Source organism: Dermacentor silvarum, chromosome 11 (assembly GCF_013339745.2).
Source record: "Dermacentor silvarum isolate Dsil-2018 chromosome 11, BIME_Dsil_1.4, whole genome shotgun sequence".
NCBI lineage: Eukaryota > Metazoa > Arthropoda > Arachnida > Ixodida > Ixodidae > Dermacentor > Dermacentor silvarum.
Genome location: NC_051164.1, coordinates 101,063,314 through 101,078,925, shown reverse-complemented (window position 1 = coordinate 101,078,925; position 15,612 = coordinate 101,063,314). Strand labels below are relative to the sequence as shown.

At 47.2% G+C, this 15,612-nt stretch overlaps 2 protein-coding genes across 2 annotated transcripts; both read left to right on the top strand.

Moving 5' to 3' along the window:
• The first annotated feature begins 1,467 nt into the window (after positions 1-1,467).
• On the top strand, positions 1,468-6,698 carry LOC119432793 (beta-galactosidase-like). Its single transcript, XM_037699951.2, is given in 4 exon segments — positions 1,468-2,808; positions 2,810-3,133; positions 3,670-3,954; positions 5,196-6,698. Coding segments are annotated over 4 exon segments (1,917 nt in total). The 5' UTR covers positions 1,468-1,668; the 3' UTR covers positions 5,364-6,698.
• Positions 6,699-7,439: 741 nt separating this feature from the next.
• On the top strand, positions 7,440-14,379 carry LOC119432369 (beta-galactosidase-like). The gene is made up of 3 exons (XM_037699536.2): positions 7,440-9,160; positions 12,030-12,317; positions 13,985-14,379. Exons 1-3 carry the CDS (start codon positions 7,697-7,699, stop codon positions 14,153-14,155), a joined length of 1,923 nt encoding a protein of 640 aa, XP_037555464.1. The 5' UTR covers positions 7,440-7,696; the 3' UTR covers positions 14,156-14,379.
• The last annotated feature ends 1,233 nt before the right edge of the window (positions 14,380-15,612 follow it).

The following is a 15,612-nucleotide window of genomic DNA, read 5'->3' as shown; positions in this document are numbered from 1 at the left end:
CCGGCAAAACTGCTTTCAAAGTAGTTTCCGGGTTGGAAACAAGATGAGGTACTTTTTTATATTTCTACATTTTTATTAACACAAAAATTATTACATATCTTACATATAGTGACAACGAAAATAAAATTGAACTTAGCCTCAAAGTGATGACATTGCAATAGAAATGCCACGAAAAACACGCGTCTGGCCTTATCCTGCACTGTAACCCCCATCGAACACATGCCGTGTGATGTCCATTTCTAAAGTCCATAAAACCGAGCGTTCACAGGAAGCAGTGTATACACAACCCGCTCCAACAGTAACATTAGTAGTTTGTTCGGTGCTAGAAAGCGTGCTGCAAGCTACTGACGTGACGTCCTCATGACCTCCCCCCCCCCCCCTCCCCCTGTTTTTGTTGTTGTTACGACGTCGAGGAAAACGTTAAGCGACGATAGTTATTTTAATTACCAAAGTCAGAAACTTAATTTAGCAATGGCAGGCTCCAGCTCTGTAGGATGCAGAAGGAGACGCCTCAGCGATTCCACTGGTCGAAGTGCACACCGATTCCCGCCGATTCAGCTGGAACTCGTAACCTGACAAGCGAGCAAGGAATAATAGACACGCCTTGAGAACTTCTACCACGACGCAAACGAGTGCGCCGCGACTGCACTTCATTACGCGAGGTTTCTCTAGGTATATTTCATTATAAGCAAACGGCACGTTAACGTAAGTTTGAATTAAGTAGACGTGGTAACCAAAAATACATTTTGACGCCACTTATCTGCGAAGGTACTAATTGTTTCAAAATTCATTCCAAGAAAATGAGTCTCGACAATTCGCCAGATTCGATTCATCAATCGCAAAATGTGCTGCAATAGAATTCGTGAGAAAGTTAATAAATTTGGCATTTAAAAAATGCCTACCATGATTTCTCGTGCAATTCATGTCGCTAACCCTGGAACCATACCTCAGACACTATATTTGTACATATCATCCCCAGACAACTAAAAACAGCACCTGGTATATAAAATATTAGCCCCGCCGATCGTACTTGTATTAAACTGTACCTGGCGCTCAATTTACGCCGACACCCGTTGATCGACTGCATTGACAATTTTTTCGTTTCTACTGAATTTTTCAACCTACCTAGCGGGCACACCTCGCATTTCTTCGTGTTCTAATGAAATATGACACATTCTTAAGGTGGAGCTGGCTGAAAGACGAAATGCTTGAAGGCCTCTATTCTCGGTCCCACGAGTTGAATGCAGCAATATTGCTCCCGCAATTAGCTTTCTCTTCACGCCGGCCTTTCACTATTCCACGATGCCGGTTGCAGTTTTTCGGTTTCGGGCCAATAAATTCCCGTCAGCTCACAACAATAGAGACTCCCCTAACGTGCTTTCTTTTCTTTATTGTCCCATGATAACAATGAGGGGCGTTTCAGATTCGCATCCGACAATGTTGTCACTGAGACATCCGGTAACATTTCCTCCGTTCTATACCGACATATCGAATAACACAAAACAGTTACCCTTAAAAACGCACGCGTTATTCACACATCCAAGCCGATATGCCTAATCACCGGCATTGGGTCTGGCAAAAGCAACAGAGAACGTCAACTTCGGATTCAAGGTTGCCAGGCTTGGACAAGACGAGGGCAACACGAATGAGCTTATTCAGGCAACCCCCATGGCTCATTTGACTGCGCTCGCTTTCACGGTGACAGTATTATTAGCCTCCTCGCATCGCGCGTCACACCGACGCTCCTTCACGGTCGACTACGCGAACAACCAGTTCCTGAAAGATGGCCAGCCTTTCCGCTTCATTTCCGGCTCCCTACACTATTTCCGCATCCCAAGGGCGTACTGGAAAGACCGCATGGTTAAGATGAGACTCGCCGGCTTAAACGCCTTGGACGTGTACGTCGAGTGGAGCGGACACGAATTGGAACCAGGAAAGTTCAACTTCAAGGGCGATTACGACTTGCAGGTGTTCTTGGACATCGCCAAGGAAGTCGGGCTGCTGGTCATCTTCAGACCCGGTCCGTACATATGCGCTGAAAGAGACAATGGCGGCTTGCCCTACTGGCTGCTGAGGTTGAATCCCGTCATGAGGTACAGGTCGTCCGACATCACTTACATCGCTCGCGTGGACAAGTGGTTCGGCGTGCTGCTGCCCATGGTGGAGCCGTACCTCTACCGGAACGGCGGTCCCATCATCGCCGTGCAAGTGGAGAACGAGTACGGCCACTACGTTAGCTGCGACGGCTTTTACATGCGGCACCTGGTCAGGCTTAGCCAACACTACCTCGGACGGGACGTCGTCCTGTTTAGGACAGACGAACCGAACGACACGTTATACAGATGCGACGAAGTCCAGGGACCCCTGGTGGCAGCCGATTTCGGTTCGGACAAGAACGTCGACGTAATGTTTCGGTTCGTCAGGAGCGCCATGAGGCACGGTCCACTCGTCGTAGCCGAGTACTACTCCGGTTGGATGGACAACTGGGGTCGACGTCACGCCCACGTCGATCAAGGTATGGTGCTCAGGAACTTGGAGACGATCCTGCAATACAACGCGTCGGTGAACTTTTACATGTTCCACGGTGGAACCAATTTCGGGTTCACGAACGGCGCGAATCCGCCGGCTCAGCCGACGAGCTACGACTACGGAGCCCCCTTGACGGAAGCAGGGGATCCCACCCATACCTACTTCACGATAAGGAAGATTGTGGGACGCTACCTGCCGCTGCCGAACGGAGCATTGCCTCTTCCGGCACCCAAGCTAAAGCTCGGTGTCGTCAGTCTCGACTCGTGTACGTCGCTTGACGCCATTGCGCGATTTTCTACAGAGACAAGGGTACGTCAAGCCCGTAGTGTCTCGATGGCCCTTATCGTTCGAAGCGCTCCGTCAAGCCTACGGGTACGTTGTGTACACAGTGAGGTCTTCGTTCAGGCATGCGAGCCCGACCGTTCTGAGTGTGCCGGGTATCAAGAACAGGGGCTACGTGTTCACCGCGCAGACGCGCGCGGTACTGAGCAGCGATCACTTTGTGTTCAGCGCGCCCGTGGTGGTACAGCCCGGTGAGAACATCACCATTCTGGTGGAAAACACCGGCAGGATCAATTACGGCATTTTGAATCACGACACGAAGGTGAGGAAATAAGTTTCGTGCCCCGATTATCGTAAGTTTTCTTTTTCTTCTTTTTTGTCGCGTAACTTCTTCCTACGACAACGTTTACCATCGCTTGACGTCTACTTCCGGCGACTATAGTTTGTTAGAAAATATCTCAATCAGTGTCGAATTTATCTTAATAATATTACTCGCTGTTGTATCATTTGTGTAGAATTCCCTAGCTCTTTAGCTTTATGTTTTTTTTTTCTTGTCAAGAAGCGTATTATTGTTTCGTGAATAACCGCATTATGACGATAATGCCTGCTTTGAATATTGGTGAGTAGTGATTCATAGTCAAGCTGATTTCATGCAGCCTAATTTTGTTGCAGGCTGCGTCACTTTTCAAACTTGTCTAACAGTTAATTAAGCTAATCAGACATAACATGCACAAAAGACATTTTTCTAGGATGCCCACCTGTATCTATTACCCTTATACAGCACTGTTCGAGGTAGAGAAATGGAAACAAAAGGCTAAAAAACTGTCGAAAAATAGCAAACGTGCGTGCCATTGGCAGGGAATCATCTCCAACGTCACGCTGGGAAACAGCGTGCTTTTTGGCTGGACTATGGAGCCGTTGCCACTGGACGCGTCCTATGTGATTAGGCATCTGATTGACGCCCTCGAGAGCTCGAGCTTGGGTCGACACTGCTTCGCGCCCGCTGCCTTCTTCGGGACATTCATGCTGCCCAAGGGTCAAAAGGTGTTGGACACCTACCTGGACCCCACGGGCTGGGGCAAAGGGGCGGCCTACGTCAACGGCTTCAACCTTGGCAGGTACTGGCCAAGCGTAGGCCCACAGGTAAGACCCTTTCATCCACGCTGCAGCAGCAGTGCACTCATAACCACGGAAAACTAGCTCCCAGTCATGTATTTTCGACAGCCAAGTTAGCCAAGATAAAATAAGTATTTTTTCCCTGTATCGTTTACTATAGGTATACGTTCTCGATGTGTTCAGATATAAGAAAAGTTCCCCATGCGTGGAGCTCACGTAAATAGTTTTCTTGTATTTAGCAGTGAAATTATTTGTCAAACATTGCAACCCTGCAGCAACACTGGTGTCAGCTGGAGAATTCTTTATATTTATAGGTTATTGTAACTTACGCTGTCACTTTTACCCACCAAATTTAGCGGGGTGTTACAGAGACTGGAATTTTTTCGGGTGCCGTGAGTATAAACGTAAAGACAAATCGCAAATGACGTAATCTTTGTTGCGCTATTACTATCAGGGTCTGAAACGTTCTTCTGCACTCTCCCAGAATGCAACGTTTGCTGCTTGATGAAGCTAGTGCAATCCGAGGATACATCAGGTGTCTATTTTCCCAATTTTATACAGAATGTGTTTAATTTAACCAGAACGTCCCCTTACAGAGAACATAATTCTCGGAGCCTGGTCACAACTGACGTCTGCGCTAGTTGTTCTAAGACCACTGGGGTGTTTAAAAAATGACCACCGGAACTGAATAAAAACCTATGGTTATCAGCTGCCTTCGTCATGTTTCTGTGCACATTTTACCTTCATATCGTCCTTTCCCCTCATCTGTACCACCCTTTCCCTATCCCGAAGGCAGAGTACCCTACCGGACAGTTAACCGGTTAACCCACCTGCCTTGCACCTCTTATTTTATTACGAAAACATCTTAAGGCCCATGAGGCGGGAAATCTGGCGTAGTTCCACGACCTTTGGTGTTAATTAAGGTGAAGTTAATGCATTCGAACCCACAACCTTTGTTGGGAGTCGAACTCTCGAACTTTGGTGGGAGTAGAACCTAAGACCTTGCGTAGTGGCATAATGTATAAGCATCGAGCGGTGATCACAATCCATTTTTTTCTTTTGTGCAACAGCATTTATCCACGTAGAGATAACTAAGTGGCCCTTGCATTTTCTCTCCCTCTCTCTTCACTTACTATATCTTAAAGGCGTTGCAAACAATCAATAACGTCCAAGGTTCAACATGCTGAAATTTATGCGACTAGCTCGAACGTACAGCTTGTTATTTCGTTGATAACGCTAGTTTTTCAACATTTATTCAATCCTCGCAGGTGACTCTGTACGTTCCCGGTGTGTTGTTGCGTCCATACCCGCAGAAGAACACAATCCTGCTCTTCGAGACGGAGTTCACGCCGCCAGGCAACCGGACCGTTAGCTTCGTAGATGTGCCCTACATTGACGGTCCCATCCCTGGCGACACGGTGCCCTTCGGGGGATAGAGATTCACGCGTCTCGTTTCGAGCGTTTTTGCGTACGAGTGCAGCTACGTTTTACAGCGGCCGAGTGCTTCTTGTAGGGCCCGCTAGATCGGCACGAGCTTCATATAGAGAGGCGAGAGCGACGGATTGCAATCGTAAACTTGAGAGGCGTACCGTACTACATTGCATTGTCTGCTACTTCAGATGATTATCACTGGTGGTGAAGCAAAAAAAAAAAAAAAAGGAAGAATAGCGCAAATGAACAATAAAGGCAAAGCGTAAACGAATAAAGAGTCGAACCAAGTGCCCATCGACAAAGCATAAAGCGGGTGTAAGAGCTTATTTCTAGGAGCTCTGACTATGTGTCGATAAAGAGAGAGAAAGGAATTATATAAAAAGGAATGAGGTTAAATAAAGGTAGTTCTTGTTTTTTTCTCCGGCTCCGCTGTGAAGTGCGAAGTTTGCTTAAACAAATTGTCAGGTAGAACCATTACCTATTTAAATTATCGCGGGAGACTTCACCTGCAGAGACAACTGCAAAAGTTATTCAGCCTACAAGAACCATACATCACCAACGGGAAAAGCGGAGATATGAGGCTAAGGTTTAGTCACACTTCGTGCTCCACCATGGAAGAAAGTGACCGACATGAAGCTACCTGTATGTACACCCGCGAGCAAATGTATACAGACCACAGAGTCACCAAAAAAACTTCATTTCTTCGTAATTAACAAGCATAAATTGGAATTGACGAGTACACTGAAAAGTTTGCAATGCCAAGTTTGGACTGCAGTCCTCAATTAGAAGTTGCGTTTAAATGCAGAGGAAATAATCGGCTTGATCGCGCAACTCCTGGTCCGTATACTTTTGCTCACGGGTGTACGTTAGTACATCACAGATCAAGCTGAAATAAGACTGCAATTGGCTCGTAGAGGTCAAGACAAAGTTTCAGAACACCAAATGCGTAGTTGATGCAGCTCAGGTTGTACCTCGAAGAGTTAATATATAAAGGAACACTGACATTAAACTTCCGACTTTTCATTTCTTTTATTGCGTTAATTGGAGGTGCCAGACCTCGAAAACGTATAAAAAATACTGGTAAGCATCAAAGTGCGGTAACTATTTAATGTTATAGCTTTCTTATGTGCCAGTTTCTATTTAGTTTCCTAGAATGTACATGCGCAATGACGTCATGCATGACGCAGAAGGCCGGGTGCGAAATGGATGCGAAACATCAGGATGTTTTGACACTCTCCCCTGTTCGCTCAGTCACCTATTACGCTATTTATGCAGCTACTCGCTGTGGACTGAATATTGAACTGCATATCGACAAGAACAGAAGCACGACATGGCCATTGGTGACGGGGTGGGAAAGGCAGGGAGGTTAACCGGAAGACATTCTGGTTTGCTACCCTACACTGGGGGAAAGTAAGGGGAAACGCAACACGGAAGGAGTAGCCTAGAGAAAAAGCAAAGGCACGAAAATAAACAAAAAAACTTTTTTTTTGTTAAATGTCTGTTGAAGGTTATAACTGATCAGTTACAAAAAAAAAAAAAAAATAAAAAAAAACACGTTTAGCGCAACGCCAGCTTCACTTCTAAACTTGAAAACCTGACATGCCTTAAGGAAAGCGACAATTAGAATCACGTCACGAGGACGCGACAGCGCAACTGTCACTTTTGGTGTAGGAGAAACAGACACGACAGTAGTGGTCGATTTCATAGCTCAGCATACGGATGACCTACTTTGAATAAGCGTTTCATTTGTGAGCCAGCCATATTCCGTCCTCCTTGAAGTGTGTCTTGTCCCTGATCTTATAATCGGTGACAATCAATTTCAATTCGTGCGCCTGAATTACGAATAAATTAAGTTTTTTCCGACAAGCCTGTGGTCGTGTACTTTTGCTTAAGAGCGTACGTGCTAGCGGTGGTCATATGGCACAGGCGAGCAGGCGAGGTAACCGTAGCGACGTTAATGCCACGGTGAGCTCTGCTTTCCTTATTTTTCGCTATTACCGTTCCCGATGCGATACGCGAAGTGCGATATCTTCCTTCCACCCTTTCATATAGACCTCGAGTTCCCATTACTGTGCACATACACACTTCCTCATAACAACAGCCTCTTCCACCTGAAAAAAGAGAGCAGTTGCTTTTATCGCAGGCACCGCCTAAAGTACGCCGTGATATAGCAAAACATGTTTCTTTTGTAAGAGTGCCGGTTTCTCTGTCGACACTACATCCTGGAACGCGGCCACGCCGAGGCCGATAACGCAGGAGATACGCCGGCGTCGTGTTCAACCACGCGCAGCGTTCTCGGAGTTTAAGTGGACAAGACGGCTCGCAAATCTGCAGCGGCATGGGTCGCGTATTCCTCGTGCTGCTTTTCGTGACGGCCTTGACCCTCCGCACCGACGGTGCCGGGACCGCGAGGTCTTTCACAGTCGACTACGTCAACGATCGCTTCCTGAAGGATGGTCACCCCTTCCGGTACATTTCTGGATCCTTGCACTACTTCCGCGTCCCCAGGGAGTACTGGAGAGACCGCATGGAAAAAATGAGACTCGCCGGCCTCAACGCTCTCCAGACGTACGTGGAATGGAGCGGCCACGAACCGGAACCAGGAACTTTCAACTTCGAAGGCAACTACGATCTCAAGGCCTTTCTGGACACCGCGAACGACGTCGGGTTGCTCGTGATACTCAGGCCGGGCCCCTTCATATGCGCCGAGAGAGACAACGGCGGCTTGCCGTACTGGCTGCTTAGGCTTAACCCGCAAATGCAATACAGGAGTTCGGACCCATCTTACACGTCTCGCGTAGAGAAGTGGTTCGACGTGCTGCTACGAATGGTAGAGCCGTACCTGTACAAGAACGGCGGTCCCATCATCGCCCTGCAAGTTGAGAACGAGTACGGCCAGTACGTCACCTGCGACAAGCATTACATGCGGCAACTCGTCAGCCTCTTCACGCGCTACCTCGGCCAAGACGTCGTGCTGTTCAGGACGGACACGCCAGGCGACGCCGTCTACGAGTGCGACAGGGTGCCCGGAACGCTACCGACCGCCGACTTTGGTGCCACCGCGAACGTCACGGAAATGTTTTCAATCGTGAGGAGGGCGATGGGACGCGGACCTCTCGTCGTTACCGAGTACTATCCCGGATGGCTCGACCTCTGGGGTGTCCCGCACGCGAAAGTAGGCCAGCGCGCGATGCTGAAGACGTTCGAGGAGATCCTGTTCCACAACGCGTCGGTGAATCTTTACATGTTCCACGGCGGTACAAACTTCGGCTTCACGAACGGCGCCAGTCCGACCCCTCAGACGACGAGCTACGACTATGGAGCTCCGCTGACGGAGGCCGGCGACCCCGCGGAGAGCTACTTCAACATAAGAGACATCGTAGGACGCTATTTGCCGCTTCCAAACGGCACGCTTCCGGTTCCGGCCCCCAAGCTCAAACTCGGCTCCGTGAACGTTCCGCATTGCGCGTCGCTGCACAAGATACAGGAATTCTTTCGTCAAGACGGGTTCGTCGAGACGGCGACGTCCGAGTACCCGAAGACATTCGAAGACCTCGGTGCAGCCTACGGTTACGTGCTGTACAGGACGAGAGTGCCATTTCGCCCCAAGAGCCCGGCTATTCTGCATGTTCCCGGGATCAAGGACAGGGGCTACGTGATGACCGCGCAGAGTCGAGCGGTAATCGACAGTCATTCGGCCGTGCACAGCGCGCCGGTGGTCGCGAGGCAAGGAGAGAACATCACGATTCTCGTTGAAAACACGGGCAGGATTAACGTTGGAGTCGGGAACCATGATCCCAAGGTAAGCAATAAAACTCGTAGGAAGCTTGCAACGAGCAGCAAAACGGTTAAAATTTTGTGCGCGGCGCAGAATAGAAACCAACACATTGGGAGTGTTCGAATAGTAAAATTATAGAATCAAATGGAATACGTATACTCGAGAAAACAGCTTTTGGGCACCGAATCGAATACCGAATATTTTTCTCATTTATAAACCATGGGGAATGTAAAGGTTGTGTGTAGAACTTTTAAAAGCTTATTTGCATCATTTGATACATGTAATGTCGTTCAGAACTCAATGTCCGATAGTGTGTAGAATGATGTGTTCGTTAAAGGAGCAATTAACAAGCATCGCATATTGCTTTCAAGGCATGCAAGCATGGTGGCATCTTCCAAATAACAAACTGCATTGCGAAAATCGAGAAAAATCCGTGCGCTGCCTAAAGGCGAGGCATCGTTCGTGAATGACTGAGAATTATTAAGCAGAAGTTAGCTGCAGCATGCGTTTGCTCAGCAACTGGTGCGTCTGTGCAGCAAACGCAGCTCCCCTACAGCAGACTCATTCGGAAACAGGTACCAGTCAAACTTGTCTTTCTTCCTGTGCACACCAATCAGTATTGCTACCCTTTTATTCGCGCAGAAACGAATATTCGAAAACTTCGAATAATGAATTCTCTAACCAAATACGAATCTAATATATAATAAAGAATATTCAGTTCTTATTCGCAATTCAGAATAGAGACTTTCAGTATTGCGGAAAATGCTTGCGTTAGCGTTAGCGTGTTACGCACGCTAAATCTTTGCGGAACGCTGTTCGATAGAGTTTTAGTATAGCGTAAGATAACGATGCTCCGCTAAGCGCAAAACTACGCCGCGCTATCTAGCTGCGAGTAGTCAAAGCAGAAAACTGAGCAGCTCGACAACCAAACTAGCCGTGTGGATCCACGCCAAGCCTTGAAACGAGCCTGCATGTCAAGCGCTCCGGCCGAGGGTGCCACCATGTTTGCAACGCTAAAAACTTAGCGAGCGTTTAGTGTCTCCGCTACATTCGAAAAATAGCGGACGCACGCTACGCGCAAAACTGAAATAGAGTTCTGAGCATGCGCAGTCTGACCCCGCTATTTCTTTGCGTTTAGCGTGGTGCAATTTCCGCAATACTAAAACTGTCTAATATTCGCACAATCTTAGGGAAGATGGAATGAGTAAAGCTTTGTATTTTAGCGACATCCCATGCGGCCGCGCACTAGCACTTTTTTAAATTATGCGGTTTTACGTGCCAAAACCACGATCTCGTTGTTACGAGGCACGCCGTAGTGGGGGACTCCGGAAAATTTCGTCCACCTTGGGTTCTTTAAGGTGCACCTAAATCTAAGTGCACCGAAATACCTAAATTGCACATAAATACGCGTACGGAAGCGTCCAAATGAAACGGCTTATGAACAGTGCGATAACTGTTACGACAAATCATTACATGCTATTTGAGAAAAGAGAACACGAAGCAGCAGTTTGGTACACAACGACGAGCTGACCAGAAAGCACTGAGACACGAGCCTTTTTTTTTTTTTTTTCTGAGTCTGCAACGCTCCTACAACACTCGAAAAAGCCACTCTTACGGTCAGGATAAGCTTGACAAGCAAGAAAAAGCACAATGACGAAAAACAAGTGGCGACGCCACTGTGTAGTTCCTGCACCACAGTTCTCGATGACGTTAGGAATTTGGACGGTGGCTGCTAGAGCCTAGTTAACCATTTTTTCCCCTTAATATGCACTACATCGTACTCCAAGAAAGTCAAAGACTGAACTTCGTCAATTTTAGGACCTTTGCGGTGCTCTAACGGCTGGAATACGCAAAAGTACTTTGAACTGCATGACGTCACGCTGACATACTAGTGGTAGGATTTCGGTGCGAAACCTAAAGAAACAAAAACCTAAAAAAAAAAACAATTGAACTTCACTGCCACTTTTAAGTACCAACCTGCTACCGCGGATCTCATGTATATAGAGCTTTGCAAGGATGCTCGTAATTTAAAACTGATTTATTGTTTCTCTTTAGCGCTCCTTTAAATCAGTCTGAGGCTATAGAAATTGAGCACGAATATGCTAACGTACCGATGGCTGTGGTTTAGTCGCCATGACAGCGCTGCTACGCACGAGGTCACGGGTTCGAGTACCGGCCCAGCAGCTGCATTTCTAGGGAGGGGGGGGGGGGGGGGGTGTGAAATACATAAACGCTCATGTGCCATGCATTGGGTGCACGTTAAAGAACCATTCATAGGTGGTTAAAATTCTTCCGCAGCTCTCTACTATACGGTGATCATCATTACCCACAGTGCAGTTGACGCCATGACTTGTGACAGGGTCTGTAAAGTTTGACTGTCTACCGGTAAAGATGGACTACATTGTATTCCAACGGAACCAAAGGCTGTACTTCGAAAGTTTCGAAACCTTGTAATTCGCACAACATCGCAGATGTGTGAAAATATTTTGAAATACACCATGTCATGGTGATGCAGCAACGCTGTGGTTCAGGCGCGCGAACGATCGAAGAATATGGAAGTTTCGCCTTCATTTCCTGTTCTAGTAATCGATATCTTAGCGCGAAATGAGTGAAAGGCCCCTTTTAAAACAAAAGTAGACAAAAAGTTTCAGTGGCCATTTAGCAGGCCACCGTCAGTTGAACTATATACATCTATATACCCCGTGATCTACCACGTGACTGGCTTCCCACACTTAATATACACTTTTTGTCCACTTTGACACCACTGCTCACAAATTGCAAAAAAAAAAAAAAAAAAGCGCGTTTCAGTCTGACCTGATTTCCTGCTTCCTTTTAGTGTCACAAACTAATCATCGAGCTGGTAACGCACACAGTGAACCCATTTTCGTTCCAGGGAATCCTTTCGAACGTTACACTGGACAAACGCGCTCTACTTGGCTGGACAATGGAACCGGTGCCCGTGAGCAACCCAGACGCAATGAGAGATCTGAATGAAGCCTTGCACTCTGCCACCCACGAGTCGCGCTGTTCCGCCCCTGGCGTTTTTTACGGCTTCTTCGTTGTGCCTTACCTCGAAGACAACGTTCCCGACACCTTTCTGGACACGACTGGCTGGGGGAAGGGGGTGGCGTTCGTCAACGGCTTCAACCTGGGCCGATACTGGCCTAGCATGGGGCCGCAGGTGAGGACAAATTAAGTCTGGGCTGCTCAGCAGAGTGCTGACTACACGGCCATGCGTTAAGTAGCATCATCGCCTACTACTCTAGTTCGCTTGATTATGCCGAGAATGTGAAGCAGAATCATTAAAAAACTCAAACATAAACTCTAACTCAAACATGGGAAACTTAATGCATAGCCTACAGTAGCGTTCTTGATACGCCGGTCTCTCTCTCTTCTTTCTTTCTATTCTCGCGTTACCCTCTCCCAGTGCAGAGTAGCGAACCAGACACTTTTCTGGTTAACACTCCTGCTTTCCCCCTTTCATTTCTCTTCTATATCATGATACCCTGGAGCGAGCTTTCAGTTGTGGATAGATCATCAAACCAATTGTTAATTAGATAATTATTAGGACTCGTATATTACACCTCAAATACAATGTCAATGTGTTTTGCACAGATGCGTTCTCCGTGGTCCAGAAGCAAAGGGCAACCAATGTTCTAGTTTTCTTGATGTGGAACTGGGTTTGCGAATTACAGGTTCAAAGGAGTGCTGACGTCATGCTTTCCAATTTTTTTTCTAGTTAAATGAAGTTCCTCGACTTCGAAACACTAGAAAAAAAATATGCTGGCGCACATGACTCAATAGCGATAACTTAGCGCCCTACATAGCTTGATACAGTCGCTTTGCTATGAACCAGTTTCGGTTTTATTGTTTCAAGGAGATGTTTGTCATGATGGTCATGACGCAAAAAGTGGTCACGTGTTAGCGAGAGGTTGTGACGTTTTGCCCCTCGCTCCTTCCTGCTAGCTATTGTCGTCTGCTATGCTCCTACACTCGTTCCGCGGCCCAAAGTGACAGCGAAGCAGACGACCGAGCAAGTGGCAAAACGCCGCAACCTTCTGCTCACATGTGACCACCTTTTGCGTCATGACGTCATGACAGAGACACTTCACAGGAAACGAAAACCTAAACTGATTCGTAAAATGGCCAATATAAAGAAATTATGAAGGCCAATTCGTGACTCGAAAGTACTTTTTCTTTATTATTATTGTTTTACGGAGGGTTTCTGCAGAGGGTCTGGAAACATGAAAATTCGAAAACGCCATGACTGGTAATACGAACACGTGAGTCCGATAGCAAAGAGTTCCTTGAGAGTCACGACTAATGCCTCAAACATCTGCGCGATCCAACATCATGTGCCTATGAGGAATTGCTCGAATGGCCGAAGATATGTCTAGCGGTGGTTAACTGTGACCATCCGTGCACGCACATACCAATACAAGGGAGGCTGGAACTAGCGATGAAAGGCATGCTCAGATGTGATATCCTGCTGAGGACCAGATAATTTCGGGGAAAAAATTGCTCTCTGTCATTGAAAACGCTACGAAAACCGTAGACATATCGCAGACTGTTGATTCCACAGCCAATGGTTCTTATGGGCGTGCTGTGGTAGGTATACCGGAAGGTACTGCAGAGAAAAGTGACGAAGAGCCGTACACAAATGAAAGGGCTCTGGCTGCTGCATTTGCAAGCGCTAACGGTTCATGGGAAACGAGACAAAACTTCGCACTCACCGAAATTGTCGTGCACGCCCAGGCTACTAACTCACACAGTTCTACATTTTCACCCTGCGTAGACTGTTACATTGAAGTTCTTCTAGTTCAACACTACTGGTTACGAACCTCGCAGGTAACCCTGTACGTTCCCGGCGTGCTGCTCCAACCGTTCCCGTCGCAGAACACGATCTTGCTCTTCGAGACAGAGTCTCCCCCAGAGGGCGCCAGGACTGTCCGCTTCGTGGACGTGCCGAACATCGACGGTCCGGTACCTGAAGGCTCGATGCGCTCCCGAATGATGTAAGGAACGGGCCGGCCGAACTGCTGCGTCGACACGGAGACTCATAGCTCTGCCGAGGCCTTGCTCGTGGTCGTGATTGTCAACTCTACTTATCCACAGCTGCAAAGCTGGGTGTGTGAACTGTTTAGCCTGACTGCTTTCCAACGTCGGCAGCAAATAAACTACCGTGAGTTGCGATACGACTGCACGCACGTGAAGTAGAAGAGTGTGCTTTACGTCTTCCCCTCTCTCTTCTTTTTGCTCCTTAATATACTGTGCAAACTTTCTGTCGTGAACTCTTTCGCCGTCAATGGCTTCGCTACTTGCGACAAAGGTGGGAACGCTTTTCTTTTTTGGAAGGGGGGGTCCTATCATGCTGCCATTTGCTTCCTGAAAAGTTCAGTAGCTGGAGAAAGAAAAAAAAATAAATCAGGACGTTTGACCGTCCCCACATGGCCAAGTCGGGACATGTCACGCTAAATGCGGGACGGTTGGAAACCACACTTTGCGATGTAGCCCGGAACTGCATCATACTAAACATCGATGCGGGCGCTTGACTTTGCTAAACACGCATAAAATTCATGCCACGCTTTAGTAGACGTAAAGCCAGAACGCACTGTCATTCATCAGCAAAACTGCCAACAGTAACCGATTCATTCCAGCAGCGTGTCCAGCCCGGCTTAACCTGCCACTTGAGATTTAATCGGACCCGAAATTTCCCGAAATGTGTCATGTGACGCTAAATTATAGACTACAATCTCCGCAAACTGGCACAATGCTATATCAGGGTAGTCCATATTGTTGTACTTCGGAGTTAAATTCAAAGAACTTAATTAGGGATCTTCAACATGCACAGAAAGCGCGACAAACGAATGTTTTACTGCGCTAAGCAATTGTGAGCTATGAACCCGGCTATTTCTGCAACATCACGCTAAACGTAAATAAACAGCAATTTATGTCAATTTTTTTATTCCACCCAAGAACCCCATAGCTATGATGCGAGTGCTTCAGCGTCATTCAATGGACGCGCTCTGCTGCACGCAGAAAAATGCAGTTTTATACTTATGCTAATGGTTCACAAAGTGGTTTTGAAAGATCCCATGCATTATAAGCAGTATAAGAAAATACGAAATCCCTCACTTCGTGACTAAGGTTGAGCCTGGAAAGTACTCAAGGGCAGATCAAGCAAGGAACACTGCGACTCGTCGTCTGGTGAGAACTGGCCACTGCTCATCCAAGGTCGAATTGCGTTGCCTTCAAAACTAACAAAATAATCTAAAAAAAAACATGAATATTCAGCGCATCTGTTGGAATCAATATGAAGCGAATCTTTAGTGAAGCGTTTATTGAAATGCTTTAGAACTAACGGAGGTGCGTACAATGTTCGTTTGGTTTCATGCTATGCAACGTGTAATCTCATGGAATGCTTATGCTTATTCACCACAAAGGTCACAACTTTACTGCCATACAGTTTTCAGGTT

Excerpts from the sequence above, each read along its gene's own strand:
- LOC119432369 (XM_037699536.2), top strand. The coding sequence starts at position 7,697 with ATGGGTCGCGTATTCCTCGTGCTGCTTTTCGTGACGGCCTTGACCCTC. Across the intron at positions 9,161-12,029 it reads TCGGGAACCATGATCCCAAG|GGAATCCTTTCGAACGTTAC; the intron begins GTAAGCAATAAA and ends TTTTCGTTCCAG. Across the intron at positions 12,318-13,984 it reads GGCCTAGCATGGGGCCGCAG|GTAACCCTGTACGTTCCCGG; the intron begins GTGAGGACAAAT and ends CGAACCTCGCAG.